Source organism: Procambarus clarkii, chromosome 88 (genome assembly GCF_040958095.1).
Source record: "Procambarus clarkii isolate CNS0578487 chromosome 88, FALCON_Pclarkii_2.0, whole genome shotgun sequence".
In the NCBI taxonomy this organism is placed as follows: Eukaryota; Metazoa; Arthropoda; class Malacostraca; order Decapoda; family Cambaridae; genus Procambarus; species Procambarus clarkii.
In genome coordinates this window covers 19,849,397-19,874,472 of record NC_091237.1, presented here as the reverse complement: position 1 = coordinate 19,874,472, position 25,076 = coordinate 19,849,397, and the positions used below count along the sequence as shown (strand labels likewise).

The 25,076-nt window shown below is 49.1% G+C and overlaps 1 protein-coding gene across 3 annotated transcripts in view; it reads left to right on the top strand.

Moving 5' to 3' along the window:
- The window catches only part of gus (splA/ryanodine receptor domain and SOCS box containing gustavus), a 194,972-nt gene that overhangs the window by 58,311 nt on the left and 111,585 nt on the right, over positions 1-25,076 (top strand). Inside the window, exon 1 of one of the 3 annotated variants that reach the window (XM_045726769.2) lies at positions 19,192-20,226. The exons of the other annotated variants lie outside the window; for them this stretch is intronic. Within the exon in view, the coding sequence (XP_045582725.2) occupies positions 20,189-20,226 (38 nt within the window). The 5' untranslated portion in view covers positions 19,192-20,188. Of the gene's footprint in view, positions 1-19,191; positions 20,227-25,076 lie in introns of those variants that run through there. 3 annotated transcript variants of the gene reach the window in all.

Here is a 25,076-nt window from a genome sequence, read left to right as displayed (position 1 = left end):
TGGACCATTCTCAAGTCGAATGATCGACTTGAGAATGGTCCAGGACGGACCGAAACGTCGTCGTCCCTTCACCTTCTAGTGTGTGATCTGGTCAACATGCTTCAGCCCCGTTATTGTGACTCCTCGCCTGCCAGTGAAAGAACTAATTTACATCAGTTTGGGGGTTTGCTGTCCTCTGTATTGTCCACTGTTGTAAAAATCGTGGTGTTATCTGCACCCGATGATAAGGTATTATAGTGCCCTTGTCCCTCTGATATGAGGCATCAGATATGAAAAATATATGATATGAAATGTTGACCATACCACACACTAGAAAGTGAAGGGACGACGATGTTTCGGTCCGTCCTGGACAATTATGAAATCAAGTCGATTTCATAATTATGATATGATGTCTTGTATGAAATGACATGGAAAAAGTAAAATGTGATATGAAAAAGTATTCGGATTATATTTTGTTGAGTTTTACACTTTGGGTTCTGTTATGAAATTAGTCCCAACTTCATACTTTTCCAGTTATTCCCTTTGAGAGCATTTTGTGTGCAATAACACCATACCTTGAGGTTACCTTGAGATGATTTCGGGGATTAGCGTCCCCGCGGCCCGGTCCTCGACCAGGCCTCCTCGTTTCTGGACTGGTCAACCAGGCTGTTGGACGCGGTTTCTCGCAGCTTGACGTATAAGTCACAGCCTGGTTGATCAGGTATCCTTTAGAGGTGTTTGTCAAGTTCTCTCTCAAACACTGTGAGGGGTCGGCCAGTTATGCCCCTTATGTGTAGTGGAAGCGTGTTGAACAGTCTCGGGCCTCTGATGTTGATAGTTCTCTCTTGAACACTGTGAGGGGTCGGCCAGTTATGTCCCTTATGTGTAGTGGAAGCGTGTTGAACAGTCTCGGGCCTCTATTGTTGATAGTACATGAACATGCTGTCTAAGGCTACTTCAAACTCCATTGGGGTTAGGGCTGAAATGTGATATATAATTTGATATTGGTATCACATTCATGAAGAATTCGTTTCGGTGATCGATCGTCAGTGATCTGTAGTTCACCGAAAACAGAATCGTGGTGTATATAGTATTTTGCTTATTGTTGATACCTGTGTAAGTCTCGGCTCCCTTGCGCACGGACCCAATGTTAGATGGAGTTTTTGGTCAAGATTTTGCATAGCAGGAAAAGTATTCCTGCTATGTTTCAATTCATAGCAGGTTCTGCTATGAAGCTGCTATCATTAGGTGCTTTATTGCGTCTATGCGTGCCGTATATGTTCTCTGTATTCCCTCTATTTCAGCAGTCTCAACCGGCTCTGAAGGGGGAAGCGAGTACTGAGCAGTACCCAAGACGAGACAACACAAGTGACTTGAAGAGTACAACCATTGTGATGGTTATCTTTGCTATGATTCCTCTTTGTTTCATTGAGGGCATTTTTTGCTCTATCTCCCTATCCTGGATTGCGGGTGTTTTGTAACTTGTCCATAGTTCCTATTTCTCTACCTAGCCTTTCTTCTTCTTGGGATAGGGCGGGCGATGAAGTTGTTACATTTTGCAGGAGACTACAGGTAACCACACACATACACAGCCTCGCTCCTGTGCCAGGTAAGTCCACTACGGGCTCACCATAGCCCGTGCTACTTGCCCCGCTCCTGTGCCAGGTAAGTCCACTACGGGCTCACCATAGCCCGTGCTACTTGGAACTTTTGTTCTGAGTAGCTGAATCAAAAACAACAAGGTAAGAAATCGAGTAATTCTGAGCACTCCATATATACATTATGTGAGGGGGATTGGCGTTTGTATGTGTGATAATGGTATGATAGACAGTATACTTAGCAGCTACAAGAATTTTGCCCCAAGAGTGTAACAATTATATGCTGTGCTTACTATATTAACCTGCAACGTTAAATGGGATTCTTGTAATGTTATTTGTCTATTTCTACTCACTGAATTTGTGCGCCCCTTGAGAGACTTGAAGTAGAGGGGGGTAGACATAGCCTAAGACAAGATAGAAATACATCTCTAAGGGATAGAGTAGCTTAGACTATTTCTACCCCCCTCCTCCCCCCCCCCTCTAGGGGAGGATAAGGGTGGAATGGGTGGAAAGAGGAGAGAAGAGTGGACTAGGGAAGTCAGGTGAAAGAGGCACTAAATTATGACTAGGGTAGGATAGAGCAAGTGAAGTGTTGGAAGGAAGGAATGCGGAATAGGAACGGGAGGAGGAGGAGGAGGAGGAGGAGGAGGAGGAGGAGGAGGAGGAGGAGGAGGAGGAGGAGGAGGAGGAGGAGGAGGAGGAGGAGGAGGAGGAGGCGTGAGTTAAGCCCAAGCTGGAGTAAGGAAGATTGATGGAGTGGGGGGGCGGGGGGGGAAGCTTTTTATTTCCTGGTTGTATCCTCCCATCCCCCCTACACGTGTTCCTCCAGGAAGGTGTGTAGGAGGACGGTGAAGGAGAGAGGAGGGGGGGGGGCGGTGTTGGAGAGAGGTGTGTTGGAGAGAGGGAGGGAAGGGGGTAGAGCAGTGTAGAGGGAGGACACTTCTTGCCAAGAAGTGTGAGAGTGCGTGGGGGTGGGGGGGGGAGGGGCATTTTGGTAGGAGAGGGCGGAGGGGATTGTCTAGTTGTGAAAGAAGTATTGAGAAGGCGGGGCTAGCAATTTTTTTTGTGGGTGGGGGGAGGGGGAGTAAAGAGGATGGAGAAGCATAGGTGCAGGTGAAGGAAGCAAGGGAAGGAGGAAGGGTGAAGGAAGGGAAGTTTAGAAATGGGAAATTTAGTGAGAGTTGTGAAAGCAGGCGGGCTGTCCGCCTTGCTGACACCATGTGTGGGTGTTGGCAGCTAAGCTAAGCTGGCTCCCTCTTGTCAGGGAGCTGTGAGTGTGTGAGAGGTTCTTCACATGTGTTTCACCATATATGGATGTCCATAGATGAATACTGTGTACCATTCATATATACACACTCCGATACTTCCACACATGTTGTTCTGTTTAAGGCTCTTTATTATTATTAATTACGGATTATATATATATATATATATATATATATATATATATATAATATATATATATATATATATATATATATATATATATATATATATAGGCCGGGTTGGAGTTAATGTTCGACCTACAAACACATCCTAGTCAATCTTATTATTTTTCTCCCTCACTCCTCCCTATCCTTTTCCTTATCTTCCGTTCCCTTAACCTTTTCCTTCTCCTCTCCCGTTCAATTAACTCCTCTCTCCCTGCAGCTTGAATTGAAATAATTATATATTTGTTAGTGTTGTTTCTAAACGGTTAAGTTGACAGTTCTTTTACGAGGAAAATGGCCGCCTTTGACTTTACAAGTGTTGGCTGTAGCACATTTGGAAGATCAAATTGTCTTGACTGTTATTTAATTCTCGCAGCTTTTTGTGTACTTTGATTTTGAGCTGTGGAGGGGAGCACAGTGCCGTCAGTATTCGACACAGTACTATGGAAGTCTGCCACAACAACCAGTACTCAGGGCCTTGTAAACTGTGCTATAGCTGACTGTGAAAACACACAGCAGAGACCAAAGACTGTGAGAGAACTCTCACACCCACCAGAGAACTCTCACACCCACCAGAGAACTCTCACAGCCACCAGAGAACTCTCACAGCCACCAGAGAACTCTCACACCCGCCAGAGAACTCTCACAGCCACCAGAGAACTCTCACAGCCACCAGAGAACTCTCACAGCCACCAGAGAACTCTCACACCCGCCAGAGAACTCTCACAGCCACCAGAGAACTCTCACAGCCACCAGAGAACTCTCACAGCCACCAGAGAACTCTCACACCCGCCAGAGAACTCTCACAGCCACCAGAGAACTCTCACACCCACCAGAGAACTCTCACACCCACCAGAGAACTCTCACACCCACCAGAGAACTCTCACACCCACCAGAGAACTCTCACACCCACCAGAGAACTCTCACACCCACCAGAGAACTCTCACACCCACCAGAGAACTCTCACACCCACCAGAGAACTCTCACACCCGCCAGAGAACTCTCACACCCGCCAGAGAACTCTCACACCCGCCAGAGAACTCTCACACCCACCAGAGAACTCTCACACCCACCAGAGAACTCTCACACCCACCAGAGAACTCTCACAGCCACCAGAGAACTCTCACACCCACCAGAGAACTCTCACACCCACCAGAGAACTCTCACACCCACCAGAGAACTCTCACACCCACCAGAGAACTCTCACACCCGCCAGAGAACTCTCACACCCGCCAGAGAACTCTCACACCCGCCAGAGAACTCTCACACCCGCCAGAGAACTCTCACACCCACCAGAGAACTCTCACACCCGCCAGAGAACTCTCATAGAACACATAGAACTCTCACAGAATTACGAGTCCTGCGCGCTATCCACCAGGCTACGAGGTCCCACCTACGAGGTGGTGATGCTGGTGGTGGTACTGGTGGTGATGTATTGCTTATGGTGATGGCACACCATCCTCGTGACACTGCTGATGTATGGGCACGTGGTGATGGGTAGGGGAAGGGATAGGGGGGATGGGAGCAGGGACGTCGCCTGGCTAGCTGCTGGGAGCACGTTCTGGGGTTGTGGACGAGACATCCCCGAGATCGATACCCTGCCTGCCTCCTCCTCCTCCTCCCTCCAGAGCCTCTGGTGATGGGGACGTGTAGGGGGCACCTCCCCGCTCCTCCTCCTCCTCCATCACGCCCTCACACCCCATATCTCTCTCTCTCTCTCTCTCTCTCCACACACTCTCTCTCTCTGTCTCTCTCTCTCTCTCTCTCTCTCTCTCTGTCTCTCTGTCTCTCTCTCTCTCTCTGTCTCTCTCTCTCTCTCTCTCTCTCTCTCTCTCTCTCTCTCTCTCTCTCTCTCTCTCTCTCTCTCTCTCTCTCTCTCTCTCTCTCCACACACTCTCTCTGTCTCTCTCTCTCTCTCTCTCTCTGTCTCTCTGTCTCTCTCTCTCTCTCTGTCTCTCTCTCTCTCTCTGTCTCTCTCTCTCTCTCTCTCTCTCTCTCTCTCTCTCTCTCTCTCTCTCTCTCTCTCTCTCTCTCTCTCTCTCTCTCTCTCTCTCCCCCCCCACTCTCCCCCCTCTCCCCCCTCTCCCCCATATAACCTCAGTGTGGGTCTTATCACCCTGGTAGAATACCTAGAGAGGAAAACATCTCACCAGGTTCGTGTCTTGTACTGGCGAGGAAGGCTGTACTCCCCTAGTTAAGGTGTGCGACAGATACCTCGACTGAAGACACGAAGATTACAGTGAAGATCATGGCTGACACCGCCCATGTGAATCCTCTTGATCCGCCCACGCAAACTCCCACTTTCCTAACACTTGTGTCTCTGTGGTATTGGCACCTTTCTTGAACCTTTGGTGTTGCCGTGGCACCTTTCTTGAGCATTTGGTGTTGCCGTGGCACCTTTCGCGGTTGCCAAAAAAATCCGCTTTATAACATTCGTAACATAACAACTTTGTGATACATTGTGTGTGTGTCACTCGACACGTGTGTGTGTCAGTTGGCACACCTGCACGTCATGACACAACTGTCAGCTTGGAAGCCTGTGCCAGCAGTCTGTCTCACCCATGTCACCTCACTCCTACTCCGAGGGGAGTGACAGGTGTGTGTGTGTGTGTGTGTGTGTGTGTGTGTGTGTGTGTGTGTGTGTGTGTGTGTGTGTGTGTGTGTGTGTGTGTGTGTGTGTGTGTGTCAATGCCAACATGTGCCTCACATCCCACACACCTGTTTTAATAACCACACTTGTCCCAAAGTTAAGAGTATGTGAATTACACGCTGCAAGGACAGCTTCACGTGTGTGGCATGTGTGTGTGTGCCTGAGTATTATACATGTTGGAGAGTGAGAAGGAGAGTGAGAGGGAGGGAGGGAGAGTGAGAGGGAGGGGGACGAGTGAGAGGGAACTAGTTGGTGGAGAATGGTAGTTATGGAGGGTGTGGGATTCGTGGCCACACGCACACTGTTCCACACCTGTCATTCCACTATCATTATCATCATCATCATCATCAAGGCTGTTATCATGCATGCTGTATTTCCTACATTCACCAAACCTTCCTTTGATCATTCCTCTTCCTGCCGTTATTCCTTCTCCTTCCTCGTCTGAAACACTGGGAGAGTCAGTCTCTCTCTCTCTCTCTCTCTCTCTCTCTCTCTCTCTCTCTCTCTCTCTCTCTCTCTCTCTCTCTCTCTCTCTCTCTCTCTCTCTCTCTCTCTCTCTCTCTCTCTCTCATCCCCCCTTTTCTTTTTCCATCCCCCACCCCTCTTCTCTTCTACCCTCTTTGATATCGGCTCTTCCTCACTTGTCGACTCTTGCTAAGTGCTGCTGTACCGTGGTGAGTGTACAAGTGCACTTAAGTAAGTGCCTTTAAGGTGCACTTTGGCACATTGTCTGAGGGTCCACTTATACCACACAACCCTGGAAGATTAGGGTGGTACTGACTCTTCAAGTGGCAAGGGTGCAAGCACCGACAAATGGCTCCTTATCAACCCTATCTTGATATGCATGTTGCAAACACCAATAGTGTGGTCAGTCAGTCAGATGACGCCTGGGCTGGGACCGGGTCGCAGAGAGACTGATCCCCGGAATCCTTTAAAGAGGTGGAGTTCCTCTCATGTCCTCTCCATCTCTTCCCTTCATTTTCTTTCCCTCTTTTGTAACAGAGGAGAGCACTGGCACCAGAGGCACTCTGGTCTCCTGGCACCAGAGGCACTCTGGCCTCTCCTGTCTCCTGGCACCAGAGGCACTCTGGCCTCTCCTGTCTCCTGGCACAAGAGGCACTCTGGCCTCTCCCTCCCCTGGCACCAGAGGCACTCTGGCCTCTCCCTCCCCTGGCACCAGAGGCACTCTGGCCTCTCCCTCCCCTGGCACCAGAGGCACTCTGGCCTCTCCCGTCCCCTGGCACCAGAGGCACTCTGGCCTCTCCCATCCCCTGGCACCAGAGGCACTCTGGCCTCTCCCGTCCCCTGGCACCAGAGGCACTCTGACCTCTCCCTCTCCTGGCACCAGAGGCACTCTGGCCTCTACCGTCCCCTGGCACCAGAGGCACTCTGACCTCTCCCTCCCCTGGCACCAGAGGCACTCTGGCCCCCTCACCTTTGACCCTCTCTGGCATTTTTATCCACGTATCTTTTCTCTTCCACTTTCATCTTCCTTCCCACTGTTTCCTCTTTCCCCCTTCTTCCCTCTCCCTTGTTTTTCCTTTATTCTCGTGTAATCTTGGTTTGTTTCCTCCATACGTTCTGGCTTGTGTTTGCAGGTGTTGAATCTCAGCTCCTTGGTCCTGCCTCTCGACTCTTGCGTCAAGAATTCAAACCTCTTTCCTGAAGCGTTCATTGTGGTATGGAGAAGACCTTGCTGCTGGGGGAACACTAGTGACAAGACGCTGGCGTCTCCTAGGTGTTGGTAGACCACGTGATGTGCCTAGCTTGCCTAGGAAGACCACGTGACGTTCCTAGCTTGCCTAGGAAGACCACGTGACGTGCCTAGCTTGCCTAGGAAGACCACGTGACGTTCCTAGCTTGCCTAGGAAGACCACGTGACGTGCCTAGCTTGCCTAGGAAGACCACGTGACGTCCCTAGCTTGCCTAGGAAGACCACGTGATGTGCCTAGCTTGCCTAGGAAGACCACGTGACGTGCCTAGCTTGCCTAGGAAGACCACGTGACGTGCCTAGCTTGCCTAGGAAGACCACGTGACGTGCCTAGCTTGCCTAGGAAGACCACGTGACGTGCCTAGCTTGCCTAGGAAGACCACGTGACGTCCCTAGCTCCAGCCCTTCCCCTCTCCTAGTTCCAGCCTTTCCCCTCTCCTGGGTCCAGCCCTTGCCCTCCTTGTTGCTGGTATGAGGTGTACTAGAACAGGAGGTATAAGGTGTACTAGGGCGACTGCTTCCTGTGCTGCTACAACTGCTGCTGCTACCATTCACTGCTGTTAGACCACACCCTCAGGCTGTGACGTAAAGGCTACTGATACCTCTACTTTAATGCCAGCTACTCTGAAGACCATTTCTCTTGCTGCTACGACTCCTGGTGCGGTCACTTACCGCTACAACAGCAGATAAAACACCTACAACAGCAGATAAAACACCTACAACAGCAGATAAAACACCTACAACAGCAGATAAAACACCTACAACAGCAGATAAAACACCTACAACAGCTTCTGCTACATTATCTACGATAGTATTATTTCTACAACACTTATTGGTGCAGCTGCGCGTGTGGGGGTTATTGTCCTCTCCCCTCTGCTCTCCTCTCTGCTCTCCCCTCTGCTCTCCCCTCTCCTCTCCCCTCTCCTCTCCCCTCTCCTCTCCCCTCTCTCCCTCGACTCTAAAGAGTTATTACAATCCCTCGTTTTGTCCTTGTTCTTGCCAGCTCCCTTGTTCCATTCTCCCCCTTGTGTCTATCTTGTATGCTGCCTCCCTCTCCCCTCGTACCAGTTAGGGTAAGGCTGGGTGCTGCTGCTACTATACCTACCTCTCCCCTCTAACCAGTTAGGGTAAGGCTGGGTGCTGCTGCTACTATACCTACCTACCTCTTCCCTCATACCACTCTCACTCTTTTTTACCCTTTGTCTCCCTCTCTCCCTCCCTCCCTTACTCTTTATCCCACCCTTTTATATTTTTGGTTTCACATCTCGCCTTCCCTCTCCCCTTTCACTTTCCCGTCCCTTGCTCTCCCTTCTTCCTGTTCTGCAGCCTCCCTCCCTCCATTCCGTCACCCTCACTACCTCCACCACTACTGTTCTCCATCCTCTCTCTTTCCCACCTATTCTTTCGCTAACATCACCACTTTCCACCTTTCTATCCCTTCTTTCCGTTTGAATCAATGGAAGCTTCTCCAGAAAATATATTTAATAGTCAATTGATCTTGATATCATTACATGTAGTTATCTCAAAACACGCTGTCGTTGACAGACTTGTAAAGTCAGCCCGTGACAGACCAGCAGCAGACATTAATATTGGTGCTTATTACCTACCACAATGACAATACTGAAGATGAAATGAATGATGAAAATGATGATTTTCCGATGAAAATCTTTCAGACCTAATCCATTTACAGACCTGAAAAGTTGATGCATTGGACCTTATGTTAAATGACTTGAGGGTATTATATATGGAAGTAATAACGCCGGAACTGTATAGTTCCTGCGTTAGTTCCACTATAACACTCTAGTGTTATAGTGGCTATATAGCTATATAGTTAGTTATGGCCACTATAACACTATAGTGTTATAGTGGGACGAGAGATATTCAACTCTGTAAACACATCAATACAGGAACACTTTATATACTGGACCTCTAAACTAGTGTTACTGTGTAATATATGTGGTGTAATGTAAATGGGTGCCGGTAGCCGAGCGGACAGCACGCTGGACTTGTGATCCTGTGTTCGATCCCAGGCGCCGGCGAGAAACAATGGGCAGAGTTTCTTTCACCCTATGCCCCTGTTACCTAGCAGTAAAATAGGTACCTGGGTGTTAGTCAGCTGTCACGGGTTGCTTCCTGGGGGTGGAGGCCTGGTCGAGGACCGGGCCGCGGGGACACTAAAATCCCCGAAATCATCTCGAGAATATTTACCCGAGTCTTGAGGTTATCTTGAGATGATTTCGGGGCGTTTTAGTGTCCCCGCGGCCCGGTCCTCGACCAGGCCTCCACCCCCAGGAAGCAGCCCGTGACAGCTGACTAACTCCCAGGTACCTATTTACTGCTAGGTAACAGGGGGCATTCAGGGTGAAAGAAACTTTGCCCATTTGTTTCTGCCTCGTGCGGGAATCGAACCCGCGCCCGTCAATCGAACCCGTGCTAGGTCAAAAATGCTTCATGCTAGGTCATGCTCGGTCCGCCATCAGCGGCACATCCTTCTGCAAGTGATGATGGGCATCAAGACACGCCGACCCGGCTACCTTATCGGAGGTGAAACATAGTGAACACTTCACATCAACAAGTTTCTTCATATATAAAAATAATTTTGATTGTGCAAGAGCTGCCCCAGATGTGAGGAAAAGTTACCTCAAGGAGGAGCGAGTCTCGGACTGAACTGACGGAGGAGTTAAACATCTTGGCCTCAAGCCAATGTTCAAGTTTTGGGAAGAATTGTTGGCAGTCACTAATGTTTCATGTTTCAAAGACCGGTCGAATGTGGCTCCGATGGCAGGGATATTGGTGGATGTGACTGATGGCAGGGATATTGGCGGATGTGACTGATGGCAGGGATATTGGCGGATGTGACTGATGGCAGGGATATTGGTGGATGTGACTGATGGCAGGGATATTGGTGGATGTGACTGATGGCAGGGATATTGGCGGATGTGACTGATGGCAGGGATATTGGTGGATGTGACTGATGGCAGGGATATTGGCGGATGTGACTGATGGCAGGGATATTGGTGGATGTGACTGATGGCAGGGATATTGGCGGATGTGACTGATGGCAGGGATATTGGCGGATGTGACTGATGGCAGGGATATTGGCGGATGTGACTGATGGCAGGGATATTGGCGGATGTGACTGATGGCAGGGATATTGGCGGATGTGACTGATGGCAGGGATATTGGCGGATGTGACTGATGGCAGGGATATTGGTGGATGTGACTGATGGCAGGGATATTGGTAGATGTGACTGATGGCAGGGATATTGGTGGATGTGACTGATGGCAGGGATATTGGTGGATGTGACTGATGGCAGGGATATTGGCGGATGTGACTGATGGCAGGGATATTGGCGGATGTGACTGATGGCAGGGATATTGGTGGATGTGACTGATGGCAGGGATATTGGTGGATGTGACTGATGGCAGGGATATTGGTGGATGTGACTGATGGCAGGGATATTGGTGGATGTGACTGATGGCAGGGATATTGGTGGATATGATTGACGCTGGTGGTGGTATAACTGTAAATGATAGTAGATCTAGTTTTACTACTGATGGGTCTAGTGGTGGTGGTGCTAGTGTTGCTGTGGTGGTGGTGGTGGTGATGGTCCATTGATGCTATTACCTCCTCCGCCTCTGAGTTAATGGAGAAGAATCCATTTTGATGACATAATTGGATGAATAATTGGCAATTAGTACGCGTTTTAATTTAGCTTGAGACACGAGGCTGGTGGCCGGGGGTCGGCGGCTGGCTGTGAACGACCATTTCCTTTACCTGATATTTTCGAAGATTTGTCTATCGCATAAATTGAATGGATAGATGTTTTCTAGATTGAAGAATATAATGAGAATAAAATGTCAAACAGCCTAATAGAGAGAGACAGACAGAGAACGTCATCAAAGTTCTCCTGCTTCCCACTGACGCTTTCCTGGAACTCAATGAGTTCGAGGAAAAGTTTGAGGGCTTAGTTGGAGGACTTAAGGTATTGTAGTTAGGGGGAATATTATAATTTGTCATGTTTCATGTGTCTTTGTGAGGTCCTTATTTAGCTGTTCCTCTTGGCATGTCGCTCTTCCTTTCCCACTTACTCGCCACGTTCAGTATTCCATACAAGCTTGTACTTTTGGCTTGATGATAGAGTTTCAGCGTTCTGACCATGTTTATCTGAATTCGAATACGTAGTCAGTCATAGTCAGTCATAGTCAGTCATAGTCAGTCATAGTCAGTCATAGTCAGTCATAGTCAGTCGTAGTCATAAGTCAGCGTACAGTCCAGTAACAACATACTGGAGTGAACGATATGGAAGAAAATACAGAATAGAACCAGTGAAGAGCAGAGGTGCCATAGGCACAATCAGAAAACACTGTATAATCATCAGAGGTCCGCGGTTGTTCAACGTCCTCCCAGCGAACATAAGCAGTGTGTATATAAAATTTATCTATTAACCGACAGTTTATCTATAATAATAATAATAATAATAATAATAATAATAATAATAATAATTTATTTAGGAAAAGTACATACATAGATGCAGAGTTAGAGTACAAACATTGTTTGATTTATAGATAGAGGCAGTACATACAATACCTAAAGCCTAGCGCATAGCGTTTCGGGCAAGCTGAGCAAGTTATGTATATATGTGGCAAGTTAAATATATCATGAGACAGGGGAACAAATGTTAAGGAACTGATACCAAATGTGAACACAGACCAGAGACACGGTGGAGGGTACCAGTGTGTCCCACATTGAAAAGGCATCCATCCATGCATCCTTTAATTACCAGGGGCCAGATTCACGAAGCAGTTACGCAAGCACTTACGAACCTGTACATCTTTTCTCAATCTTTGGCGGCTTTGTTTCCAAGTATTAAACAGCTAATGAGCTCCGAAGCACCAGGAGGCAGTTTATAACAATAACAACAGTTGATTGGGAAGTTTTCATGCTTGTAAACTGTTTAATAAATGTAACCAAAGCTGTCAAAGATTGAGGAAAGATGTACACGTTCGTAAGCACTTGCGTAACTGCTTCGTGAATCTGGCCCCAGATAATTGTGTGAACATACAGGCTCCAAGGTATTTTGTCGCAAATTATAAGCACAATTACCTTCAGATATTCAACTGTGTTAAAAAAAAAGGTTGCCTGATTAACATAAAGAAAGCATACCTGACTGACTGAACACACTCTCTCCAAGGTGTGAGAGCGAGCAGCAACACCAGTGACTCCCCCCCCCCACCACACACCTGCACCAGTGACCCCCCCCACACCTGCACCAGTGACACCCCCCACCCACACCTGCACCAGTGACACCCCCCCCCCACACACCTGCACCAGTGCCCCCCCACACCTGCACCAGTGACACCCCCCCCCACACACCTGCACCTGTGCCCCCCCCACACCTGCACCGGTGACTCCCCCCTCCCACACACCTGCACCAGTGACCCCCCACACCTGCACCAGCGCCCCCCCCCCCACACCTGCACCAGTAACCCCCCCCCCCCCACACCTGCACCAACACAAGTGTTTTCACCATTATAAAACATGTGTGGTGACAGGTGTGTCAATTGAATAATCAACACGTGGAACAAGGAGAAGGTTCCAGGTAGTAAATTAGAAAGTGGAAGTGGTTGTGTGGGGGGGGGGTGAGTGGAGGGTACTCACCTAGTTGTGCTTGCGGGGGTTGAGCTCTGGCTCTTTAGGCCCGCCTCTCATCTCTCAATGATTAAACTTATTATTTTTTCCACACACACATACACAGGTTCAGAAAGGAGCCCGTAACAGGTGTCTAACTCCCAGGTACCTATTTACTGCTAGGTGAACAGGGGCATCAGGGTGAAAGAAAACACACAGCACTGTAGGGTGTTGCCCCCAACACACACACACACACACACACACACACACACACACACACACACACACACACACACATGGTAGCAACACTGGGAGCCTCGCAACACCAACACAACACAGTTGAGAGGCGGGACCAAAGAGCCAAAGCTCAACCCCCGCAAGCACAAATAGGTGAGTACAAACAGTAGTAAGATAATTACCAGGTGTAGTATTGAGCCAATACAATACTTGTACAATACTTGTACTTACAGTACTTGTAATATTGTAAGTACTACAATACTTTCTTTGTAGTATTGAGCAGAGGCCGGCGCTGTATTGGGGGAGTGTGTGGGGGAGTGTGGGGGGGGGGGGGGTAGTGGATGGTCACTTTCACCACCGTAGGTCCTGCTCCTCACCTTTCTCTTCTTCCCTCTTCTTGAAGGTGTCTCCTCTCCCTCTCCTTCCCTCCCTCCCTCTCTCTCCTTCCCTCCCCGTGGCCTTGCTCCCCCTTCCCTGCCTCCTTCACTAATGTCTCTGGTCCCAAGAACAAATCCACAAGGGCCGTGACGAGGATTCGAACCTGCGTCCGGGAGCATCCCAGACGCTGCCCTAATCGAAACAAATATCATTGAGCAACCTGTCTTTAAGGAGGAGGTCCCTACAAGGAAATGGATTGGGAAAGACTTCACAATTGGTGCTATTATCTACTCTCTATCCTTGGTTAGGTTTCAATACGGTTGGTTACATTAATTCAATGTATTATTAACGATAATGTGAAATATGGAATTCGAAAACTGTTTCAGTGTACCCGAGAATTCCGTTTACAGAAAACTAAGTCAAAGAAAACGTTTTCAGCATATACTCTTAAAATTTAAATCAGCGAATTCTATTACAACGTTATAACTTGAGAATAATCTCTGTTTACAACAAAGGTTTATTTGGCAGTTTACATGTAGACTATTAACACTATCCAGGTGTTATGAGGGAAGTAAAGCTATTTAACAGTCAGTGTTTCAGCTTGTATGGATGTGAACTATGGGAGATCTGCAAATTGCTGACCTTGTTAAACTTAAAACTGTGAACGGGAGAATCTTGGGGACCATCCTTGCATTATTTGCAATCTCTCTTTCCTGATGTCCAAATACACCAAACAGTTCATAACCGAATGATGTCCTTTCGTGTGAAGACAATCGTTCACCCAGCAAATACTATCAGCTATTACACACAGAGATCACACTAACGTGATGCATCAAATGAACAAATCCACAAGGGCCGTGACGAGGATGCTCCCGGACGCAGGTTCGAATCCTCGTCACGGCCCTTGTGGATCTGTTCACTATCGGCTATTGTTTCTAGGCACTTGCCTATAACTGGCCACTTCAACTTTCCCTGAAGTATCAACTTGATTGTCAGGAAACCTAACTTAAGAATTAGTGTTTATAATGGTGTAACTGGTTTGCTGGTGTAATTGTAACTTGTGTAATGGTTTGATCAGGTATCCTTTGGATACCTGATATGACTGATAAAGGTAACTTCTAAATCTAGATTGTATGGTATATAATAATTATTGATGTTATTGTGTTTACTCTTGGATAAATAATGTAATATAATTTTATCTACACTAATTCCTGGTTGGTGGCCTGGGGGGGGGGGATTGTGTGGGGGGGCATCTTCCCCCCTCATATATATCTCTCTGCTGCGGGAATATGAACCCCCTTACTCCCCCCCCCCCTCTCTGCTTCGTGGGGGTGAGCAGGGTTATGTTTGGTTTGTGAAGTGTCTGTGAATGTAGCCTGAGGCAACACCTCCACTCCTCTCTCTCTCTCACCTCAACTTGTGTAAATATCTTCTCCCCCACTAACCTTGTGTCCTCCGAAGGTACTGGCTTTCACTTTCGGTGCGTCTGTCTGTCTGTCGTGGGGGAGACACACACACACACACCGACCTCTACCTATCTACCTCTACCTGTCTTAACTCGTCTACTTGTAAAGACACTCCTCCCTGATTTCTCAATCTTCATTCTGTTTCTACTCTCTCCATTCTTCAGGGTGAATATAATACAATTGAATATAATATATATAATACAGGGTGAATATAATACAATATACATACAATTTAAACCCCAATTTTATTGTGATAAATGCAGGGGTGAAATGTTGTGTACTTGGTGGCTGCCTAGGTCAGGTGTTTGCGTGTGTTTAGTGGGGTCGTCAGGTGTTTAGCGGGTGTTGTATTACCGGGTGTGTTGTGCGGCCTCTGGGTCAAGGGTAAGCAGGTGTTGCCTCACCATTTGGGTTTGTTGGGGGGTGGGGGGGGGGGGTAATTAACCCACTAGTTTACTGACCTACTCCGGTCTTCAACAATATTGGGCACTTGAGTGTTAGTCTTGGGTGTGTGTATACTAGTGGTGGTACCCCTTAGGGGCCTCGTAGCCTGGTGGATAGCACGCAGGACTCGTAATTCTGTGGCGCGGGTTCGATTCCCGCACGAGGCAGAAACAAATGGGCAAAGTTTCTTTCACCCTAAGTGCCCCTGTTACCTAGCAGTAAATAGGTACCTGGGAGTTAGTCAGCTGTCACGGGCTGCTTCCTGGGGTGTGTGTGTGGTGTGGGGAAAAAAAAAAGTAGTAAACAGTTGATTGACAGTTGAGAGGCGGGCCGAAAGAGCAAAGCTCAACCCCCGCAAAAACACAACTAGTAAACACAATACCAACTGTGAAACTGTGTACGGAGTAACCTCTTTTGTACTCTCCGTGACTTTACCAAGCTCACTAGGGCCTGAGCTCACTAGGGCCTGAGCTCACTAGGGCCTGAGCTCACTAGGGCCTGAGCTTACTAGGACCTGAGCTTACTAGGACCTGAGCTTACTAGGACCTGAGCTTACTAGGACCTGAGCTCACTACGCCCTGAGCTCACTAGGACCTGAGCTCACTAGGACCTGAGCTCACTAGGAACTGAGCTCACTAGGACCATCTTAAGGAAGCTTTAAGGTCGTCTCCTACGCAGGACTCGAGAAAGGATTCCTGCAAAACTGACCTTACCTTGCGATGATTTCGGGGCTCAACGTCCCCGCGGCCCGGTCCTCGGCCAGGACTCCATCAGACCAATCGCGTCCATTTTATGGTGGCTGAAGTTGATCAGTATAATTTATTTCACATCAGAGGCAAAGTAGATGTCTGGCTTTATTAATTATTGATCTATTTCTTGTGCAGCTTGGACGAGACACTTCGCAATAGGACTAAAATAAACTAATTATACAATGGTGTATATACATTTTATACAATGGTGTATATACATTTTATACAATGGTGTATATACATTTCCACGTCCTCGGCAAAAAAATATTTTTTTTGTCATACAGGAAAAATAATACTGTAATTTATGCATTATATAAAATATGTCAGAGGTCAATTATGACCAAATATTAAATAAAAAAGTCAATAAATAATGTACACTGCTAATGTAGTGATAATACGGACAGCACTTGCCCAGCCTACACTACTAACATATCCACGTATACTCTAATTGTAAACTGCCTGGGATACCGCGGGATACACATGTCAATTGGTTCTGAACTGTGGATTAGACGAGTACATTGTGGCAGGGACACTTGTACTTGCATTAGGAAGCAATGTGGTGGAGGCTGACTCCATACACAGTTTCAAGTGTAGATATGATAGAGCCCAATAGGCTCAGGAACCTGTACACCTGTTGATTGACGGTTGAAAGGCGGGACCAAAGAGCCAGAGCTCAACCCCCGCAAGCACAACTAGGTGAGTACTTGTACACCTGTGGTGCGTCTCTCAACCTCTTGTGTTGTCTCACAATCGACTTCAGAATGGTCCAGGACGGACCGAAACGTCGTCGTCCCTTCACCTTCTAGTGTGTGGTCTGGTCAACAACATGTTGTCTCTTATTTCGTGTAGAGTGCAAGTGTTGCTTTTAGCAACTTTGCCGCTATGGATGGTAACTTATGGAGGAGGGGTGCTGGTGGTGGCGGGGGGGGGGGGGGGGCAGGGGTGGTAGAGGACACAATACATTGGTGGTGGTAGTGAGTGTGGTGGTGGACAGGTAGTGAGTGTGGTGGTGGTAGGTAGTGAGTGTGGTGGTGGGCAGGTAGGGAGTGTGGCGGGTGATCACCACACAAGGTCATCACAGGCAGGTCGCCCACCACAAGGGCGCCTCGCCCTCATACTGTGCTCCGTGTACACCCAGCACATCAACACCAAGGGTTTCCACCACACCTCTCTCTCTCTCTCTACCTCTCTCTACCTCTCTCTACCTCTCTCTCTCTCTACCTCTCTCTCTCTCTACCTCTCTCTCTCTCTACCTCTCTCGTGTGGTGGCGCACTCTACCACACTCCACCTACGCCTTTACAACGGGTTCAGCTAGGTTCTAATCCTGTGCGAGGCGTGTCGGCTGCTCCTTAACAATTGGTTCCTGTTCACCCAGAAGTAGATGAAGACCTCTATCTTGAGGTTATCTTGAGATGATTTCGGGGCTTTTAGTGTCCCCGCGGCCCGGTCCTCGACCAGGCCTCCACCCCCAGGAAGCAGCCCGTGACAGCTGACTAACACCCAGGTACCTATTTTACTGCTAGGTAGCAGGGGCATAGGGTGAAAGAAACTCTGCCCATTGTTTCTCGCCGGCGCCTGGGATCTAACCCGGGACTACAGGATCACAAGTCCAGCGTGCTGTCCGCTCGGCCGACCTGGTGGTAATAGTATGCATGGTAAAAAAATAGTATGGTAATGCTATTATGGTAGGGTATGGTAGGGAGCCGGTCGGCCGAGCGGACAGCACGCTGGACTTGTGATCCTGTGGTCCTGGGTTCGATCCCAGGCACCGGCGAGAAACAACGGGCAGAGTTTCTTTCACCCTATGCCCCTGTTACCTAGCAGTAAAATAGGTACCTGGGTGTTAGTCAGCTGTCACGGGCTGCTTCCTGGGGGTGGAGGCCTGGTCGAGGACCGGGCCGCAGGGACACTAAAAAACCCCGAAATCACCTCAAGATAACCTCAAGATGCTTACCGCGAGTTAAGGGAAAGCTCTTAAACCTGTTTACTGGAGTGAGAAGTTGTACCTATACTCATCTAATTGTGTACTTGCGGGGGTTGAGCTCTGGCTCTTTGGTCCCGCCTCTCAACTGTCAACCCCCAACGTTTCCATCCATGGAGAGTTGGGTACTACTCCCCGCGCCCGGCCAGGGGCTAGGCTCGACTTGTAATAACTTGGTCCACCAGGCTGTTGCTTGCAGCGGCCCGCATGTCCACTACAGTCTGGTTGGTCCGGTGCTCCCATGCGTGGCTAAATTGTATTAGGTTTCTGTTCAGGTGTAATAAGGGTTATGTTTGTATTTAACTACCTCTGCTTAAATACATATATGTATGCATACACCCCCACACACATGTATGCATACACCCCCACACACGTATACATACACCCCCACACACATGTATGCATACACCCCCACACACATGTATGCATACACCCCCACACACATGTATGCATACACCCCCACACACGTATACATACACCAAAACGTATGCACAAGTACAGTACGTACATTGTTCATGCACACACATTTGTGCGAAAGGAGAGAGAGAGAGAGAGAGAGAGAGAGAGAGAGAGAGAGAGAGGGGGGGAGGGGGACTATAAACAATACAGACAGATGAAGGGTGGGCCTTGCCAGCCCCCTGTTGCCACTCTCCCCTTCTGTGTGTGTGTGTGTGTGTATGTGTGTTTACTATTTGTATCTGCAGAATCAAGGTAACTCTTGGACCCCGCCTTTCTAACAAACTTGTTTTCCTTTATTATGTCTACTACATGTCTACCACACACGTGTGTGTGTGTGTGTGTGTGTGTGTGTGTGTGTGTGTGTGTGTGTGTGTGTGTGTGTGTGTGTGTGTGTGTGTGTGTGTGTGTGTGTGTCAGTGCGTGCGTGCGTGCGGAGGGGTGTGGGGGTGTGTGTGTGGTACCCAGTGTGCGGCGCGAGGAGCTGGAGTGAGGAGTTCCACCAGTGATGGTCTCCACAGTGCCGCCGCCGCCACGCTCACCTCTCTCTCACTCTCTCACCCCCCTCTCTCTCACTCTCACTCTCACACACACGTGTGTCCACACCTGCACGCGACGCATCTGCCACAAGTCACACGCCAAACTCCTTCACCCGCCAGCGGCTGTTGGGCTTACAGGTGGCGGTGAATAAGCTTACCATGTGGAAAGCCTTGTGATAGCGAGTGTGTGTACGGAGGCGATAGCGAGTGTGTACGAGGGCGTCTTAAGTGTCGCAGGGGGCGTCTTAAGTGTCGCAGGAGGCGTCTTAAGTGGCGAAGGGGGCGTCTTAAGTGTCGCAGGGGGCGTCTTAAGTGGCCCAGGGGGCGGCCTCCATGTTATTTGTAATGGAAAATGTCTTGTGTTTAGACAGAAAAATGTGTCGTTAGCGTCAAATATAGTGTGAAGTGCTAGCGAGGGTAGCGGGCGCTTAGCGAGTGTCCTGGTTACTTGGTTGATACCTTTGTGGTTGTCACCTTTGGTCTTTGGAAGGTGGCGGTGGGTCTCGGGTGACGACGCCGGGTACCTGCTTGGCTGCCTCTGCTGTACCGCTAGGCTGGGCTCCACCTCAAGGCTGTGAGGTGGCCAGCCGCCCTCCAGGTGCCCTGCACCTGCTCCCCCACCCTCCCTACCTTCCCCCCACACTCTGGGGGACAACTGCTGGACCACCTGCTCCAGCCCCCACGACACCTGGGTCACCTCCCAACCCGTCACCTGTCTACCAAAGTTACAAATAAAGCCAAATGTAATGAGTGAAAGATGTTTATGTAATGAGGATTAGTGTTTGAGCGCTGCTGAAGACGCGTTATTGCGGCCAACAGGAGGTGTAACCAGTGTGCAGGTGGGAGGTGCTAGCACACAAGGTGAGGTGTTGGGGGTGTGACCGTCTCCGGGGGAAGAGGAGTGACACAGTGCCCGAGGCCCCTCACCATCCCTCATATGCTGGACCCAAGGTTCTTCACAGGCGTAACACTGAGGTAAGCCACTCGCCTCCCTCACCTTTCTCCTCAACACCCTTCCCCCTCTCCCCCACCTCCCCCCCTCACTGAGAGGTGCCAGTGCCACCCCCCCATAGTCTGCACATGGGGGAGCCATGGAAGGTCAGAGTGACACTGACTGTCGCAAAGGTCTATTGGCCCATACGAGGCAGCTCCTATCTATAATCACACAATCCCACTCATATACATGTCCAACCCACGCTTGAAACAATGTAAGATCAACCCAGTCAATACATAGCCCCCAACTAGTCTGGGTAAAACTGCCGCTTCGATACAGTGCTACTGTGTCATCCGGGTTTTGATAGCGATGTTGACCAATAGATCGCCAGCCACAATAGCCGGGGCGATCCGGCACACTCCAGGGAGCCGTCATTGGACTAGAGATTACATGTCATATTCACACGTTCTAAATGTAAAGATTCCTTCAACGTAATCAATTTTGTTGGACAAAGTCATGGTCAGTTTTTATATTGTGAGCAAAACCTATATTTTTTTCCTTACGGCTGGTGATGCCCTTGAGTGGTGATGAGGCTGGTGCCACGAGGGCTGGGTAGTGGGTGACCGTGCGTGCGTGCGCCTGCACGCTCTAATGTAATGACTTTCAACCTATTTTCTCTGTCCTGTACTTGGCCAACTATTGCCCATCTCCACAGCAGGGGCGCCAGAGTGTGACAACCTATAAGTAGTCCAATTCACTACTTTTCACTACTTTTGAAAAGTCGGCTTTGTCTTTCCTCTTTCCCCACTTGCTACTTTTAAAGTAAACTTTGGTATTTTTTCTCTGAAAAGCTTATCAAACGTAAGAAAACATTGCTACTTCTGTTATAACTTCGCGACTTAAGTCGTTAAACTTGCTTCTTTAAGGAATAAAGCTTGTTGTTTGCTGTGAGGGGTCGGCCAGTTATGTCCCTTATGTGTAGTGGAAGCGTGTTGAACAGTCTCGGGCCTCTGATGTTGATAGTTCTCTCTTGAACACTGTGAGGGGTCGGCCAGTTATGTCCCTTATGTGTAGTGGAAGCGTGTTGAACAGTCTCGGGCCTCTGATGTTGATAGTTCTCTCTTGAACACTGTGAGGGGTCGGCCAGTTATGTCCCTTATGTGTAGTGGAAGCGTGTTGAACAGTCTCGGGCCCCTGATGTTGATAGTTCTCTCTTGAACACTGTGAGGGGTCGGCCAGTTATGTCCCTTATGTGTAGTGGAAGCGTGTTGAACAGTCTCGGGCCTCTGATGTTGATAGTTCTCTCTTGAACACTGTGAGGGGTCGGCCAGTTATGTCCCTTATGTGTAGTGGAAGCGTGTTGAACAGTCTCGGGCCTCTGATGTTGATAGTTCTCTCTTGAACACTGTGAGGGGTCGGCCAGTTATGTCCCTTATGTGTAGTGGAAGCGTGTTGAACAGTCTCGGGCCTCTGATGTTGATAGTTCTCTCTTGAACACTGTGAGGGGTCGGCCAGTTATGTCCCTTATGTGTAGTGGAAGCGTGTTGAACAGTCTCGGGCCTCTGATGTTGATAGTTCTCTCTTGAACACTGTGAGGGGTCGGCCAGTTATGTCCCTTATGTGTAGTGGAAGCGTGTTGAACAGTCTCGGGCCTCTGATGTTGATAGTTCTCTCTTGAACACTGTGAGGGGTCGGCCAGTTATGTCCCTTATGTGTAGTGGAAGCGTGTTGAACAGTCTCGGGCCTCTGATGTTGATAGTTCTCTCTTGAACACTGTGAGGGGTTGGCCAGTTATGTCCCTTATGTGTAGTGGAAGCGTGTTGAACAGTCTCGGGCCTCTGATGTTGATAGTTCTCTCTTGAACACTGTGAGGGGTCGGCCAGTTATGTCCCTTATGTGTAGTGGAAGCGTGTTGAACAGTCTCGGGCCTCTGATGTTGATAGTTCTCTCTTGAACACTGTGAGGGGTCGGCCAGTTATGTCCCTTATGTGTAGTGGAAGCGTGTTGAACAGTCTCGGGCCTCTGATGTTGATAGTTCTCTCTTGAACACTGTGAGGGGTCGGCCAGTTATGTCCCTTATGTGTAGTGGAAGCGTGTTGAACAGTCTCGGGCCTCTGATGTTCATAGTTCTCTCTCAGAGTACCTGTTGCACTTCTGCTCTTCAACGGGGGTATTCTGCACATCCTGCCGTGCCTTCTGGTCTCATGTGGTGTTATTTCTGTGTGCAGGTTTGGGACCAGCCCCTCTACTATTTTCCACCTGTAAATTATTATGTATCTCTTCCCATCTGCGCTCAAGAGAATACAGATTTAAGCCGTCTTCATCCAGGTTGATACCTGGTTGATGGGGTTCTGGGAGTTCTTCTACTCCCCAAACCCGGCCCCGAGGCCAGGCTTGACTTGTGAGAGTTTGGTCCACCAGGCTGTTGCTTGGAGCGGCCCGCAGGCCCACATACCCACCACAGCCCGGTTGGTCCGGCACTCCTTGGAGGAATGAATCTAGTTTTCTCTTGAAAATGTCCACGGTTGTTCCGGCAATATTTCTTATGCTTGCTGGGAGGACGTTGAACAACCGCGGACCTCTGATGTTTATACAGTGTTCTCTGATTGTGCCTATGGCATCTCTGCTCTTTACTGGTTCTATTCTGCATTTATCCAAGCCACCAAACATGACTGTGCAGCAACAAGTCACCAGTCATACTATCTTAACGACCCCCATTCTTTGCCTCCACACACACACAAAAATCACACTTGTCTGTCATGGAGATATCTGAGAGGTGAAGCTGACTCCTGACAATCTCTCCCGCTCACTACTTGTTTATGCCTTCACTCTTATTTTTTGAGATATATACAAGAGTTGTTACATTCTTGTACAGCCACTAGTACGCGTAGCGTTTCGGGCAAGTCCTTAATCCTATGGTCCCTGGAATACGATCCCCTGCCGCGAAGAATCGTTTTTTCATCCAAGTACACATTTTACTGTTGCGTTAAACAGAGGCTACAGTTAAGGAATTGCGCCCAGTAAATCCTCCCCGGCCAGGATACGAACCCATGACATAGCGCTCGCGGAACGCCAGGCGAGTGTCTTACCACTACACCACGGAGACTGTAAGACTGTCTTACAATCATTCACTCACAACATCACACTTTAAGCTCGGTTCAACACTCGATTGTTCACTCACACCACCACCAGAGGGCGGTTGCAAGACTGGGATTGTTGATGAATGTTGCAACACACACTGGGAGCCGGTCGGCCGAGCGGACAGCACGCTGGACGCGTGATCCTGTGGTCCCGGGTTCGATCCCGGGCGCCGGCGAGAAACAATGGGCAGAGTTTCTTTCACCCTATGCCCCTGTTACCTATCAGTAAAATAGGTACCTGGGTGTTAGCTGTCACGGGCTGCTTCCTGGGGGGGTGGAGGCCTGGTCGAGGACCGGGCCGCGGGGACACTAAAGCCCCGAAATCATCTCAAGATAACCTCAAGATAACACTGTCGTGTATTCAATATGCAGAAGTGGGAGTGTTCCATCAAGCTGCCACCCACCTACAAATTATAATGGCACACGACCTAGCGTCTAGAGTACACCATAACTTCAAAGATTTCCCCATTTTGCACCCGCAAGATAACGTAAGCTTTTAAGGGTTGATAGATGTTAATCTTCTTGTTTGATAAGCTGTTCACTTGAGACAGTTAAGCAAGTCCCAGCTGTGTCTGGGTACAAGTGACAGGATGAACAACCCAGCGGGTTTTCTTCCTATTGGGGAGTGTTGTACATGCTGCTATGGCGGTGTGTTCACTCACAGGATGAGTGACGCTGCCCAATACTGTCACTATGGCGGTGTGTTCACTCACAGGATGAGTGGCGCTGCCCAATACTGTCACTATGGCGGTGTGTCCACTCACAGGATGAGTGGCGCTGCCCAATACTGTCACTATGGTGGTGTGTTCACTCACAGGATGAGTGGCGCTGCCCAATACTGTCACTATGGCGGTGTGTCCACTCACAGGATGAGTGGCGCTGCCCAATACTGTCACTATGGTGGTGTGTTCACTCACAGGATGAGTGGCGCTGCCCAATACTGTCACTATGGCGGTGTGTTCACTCACAGGATGAGTGGCGCTGCCCAATACTGTCACTATGGTGGTGTGTTCACTCACAGGATGAGTGACGCTGCCCAATACTGTCACTATGGTGGTGTGTGTCCACTCACAGGATGAGTGGCGCTGCCCAATACTGTCACTATGGCGGTGTGTGTCCACTCACAGGATGAGTGGCGCTGCCCAATACTGTCACTATGGCGGTGTGTCCACTCACAGGATGAGTGGCGCTGCCCAATACTGTCACTATGGTGGTGTGTGTCCACTCACAGGATGAGTGGCGCTGCCCAATACTGTCACTATGGTGGTGTGTGTCCACTCACAGGATGAGTGGCGCTGCCCAATACTGTCACTATGGTGGTGTGTTCACTCACAGGATGAGTGGCGCTGCCCAATACTGTCACTATGGTTGTGTGTTCACTCACAGGATGAGTGGCGCTGCCCAATACTGTCACTATGGCGGTGTGTTCACTCACAGGATGAGTGGCGCTGCCCAATACTGTCACTATGGTGGTGTGTTCACTCACAGGATGAGTGGCGCTGCCCAATACTGTCACTATGGTGGTGTGTTCACTCACAGGATGAGTGACGCTGCCCAATACTGTCACTATGGCGGTGTGTTCACTCACAGGATGAGTGACGCTGGCCAATACTGTCACTATGGCGGTGTGTCCACTCACAGGATGAGTGACGCTGCCCAATACTGTCACTATGGCGGTGTGTTCACTCACAGGATGAGTGACGCTGGCCAATACTGTCACTATGGCGGTGTGTCCACTCACAGGATGAGTG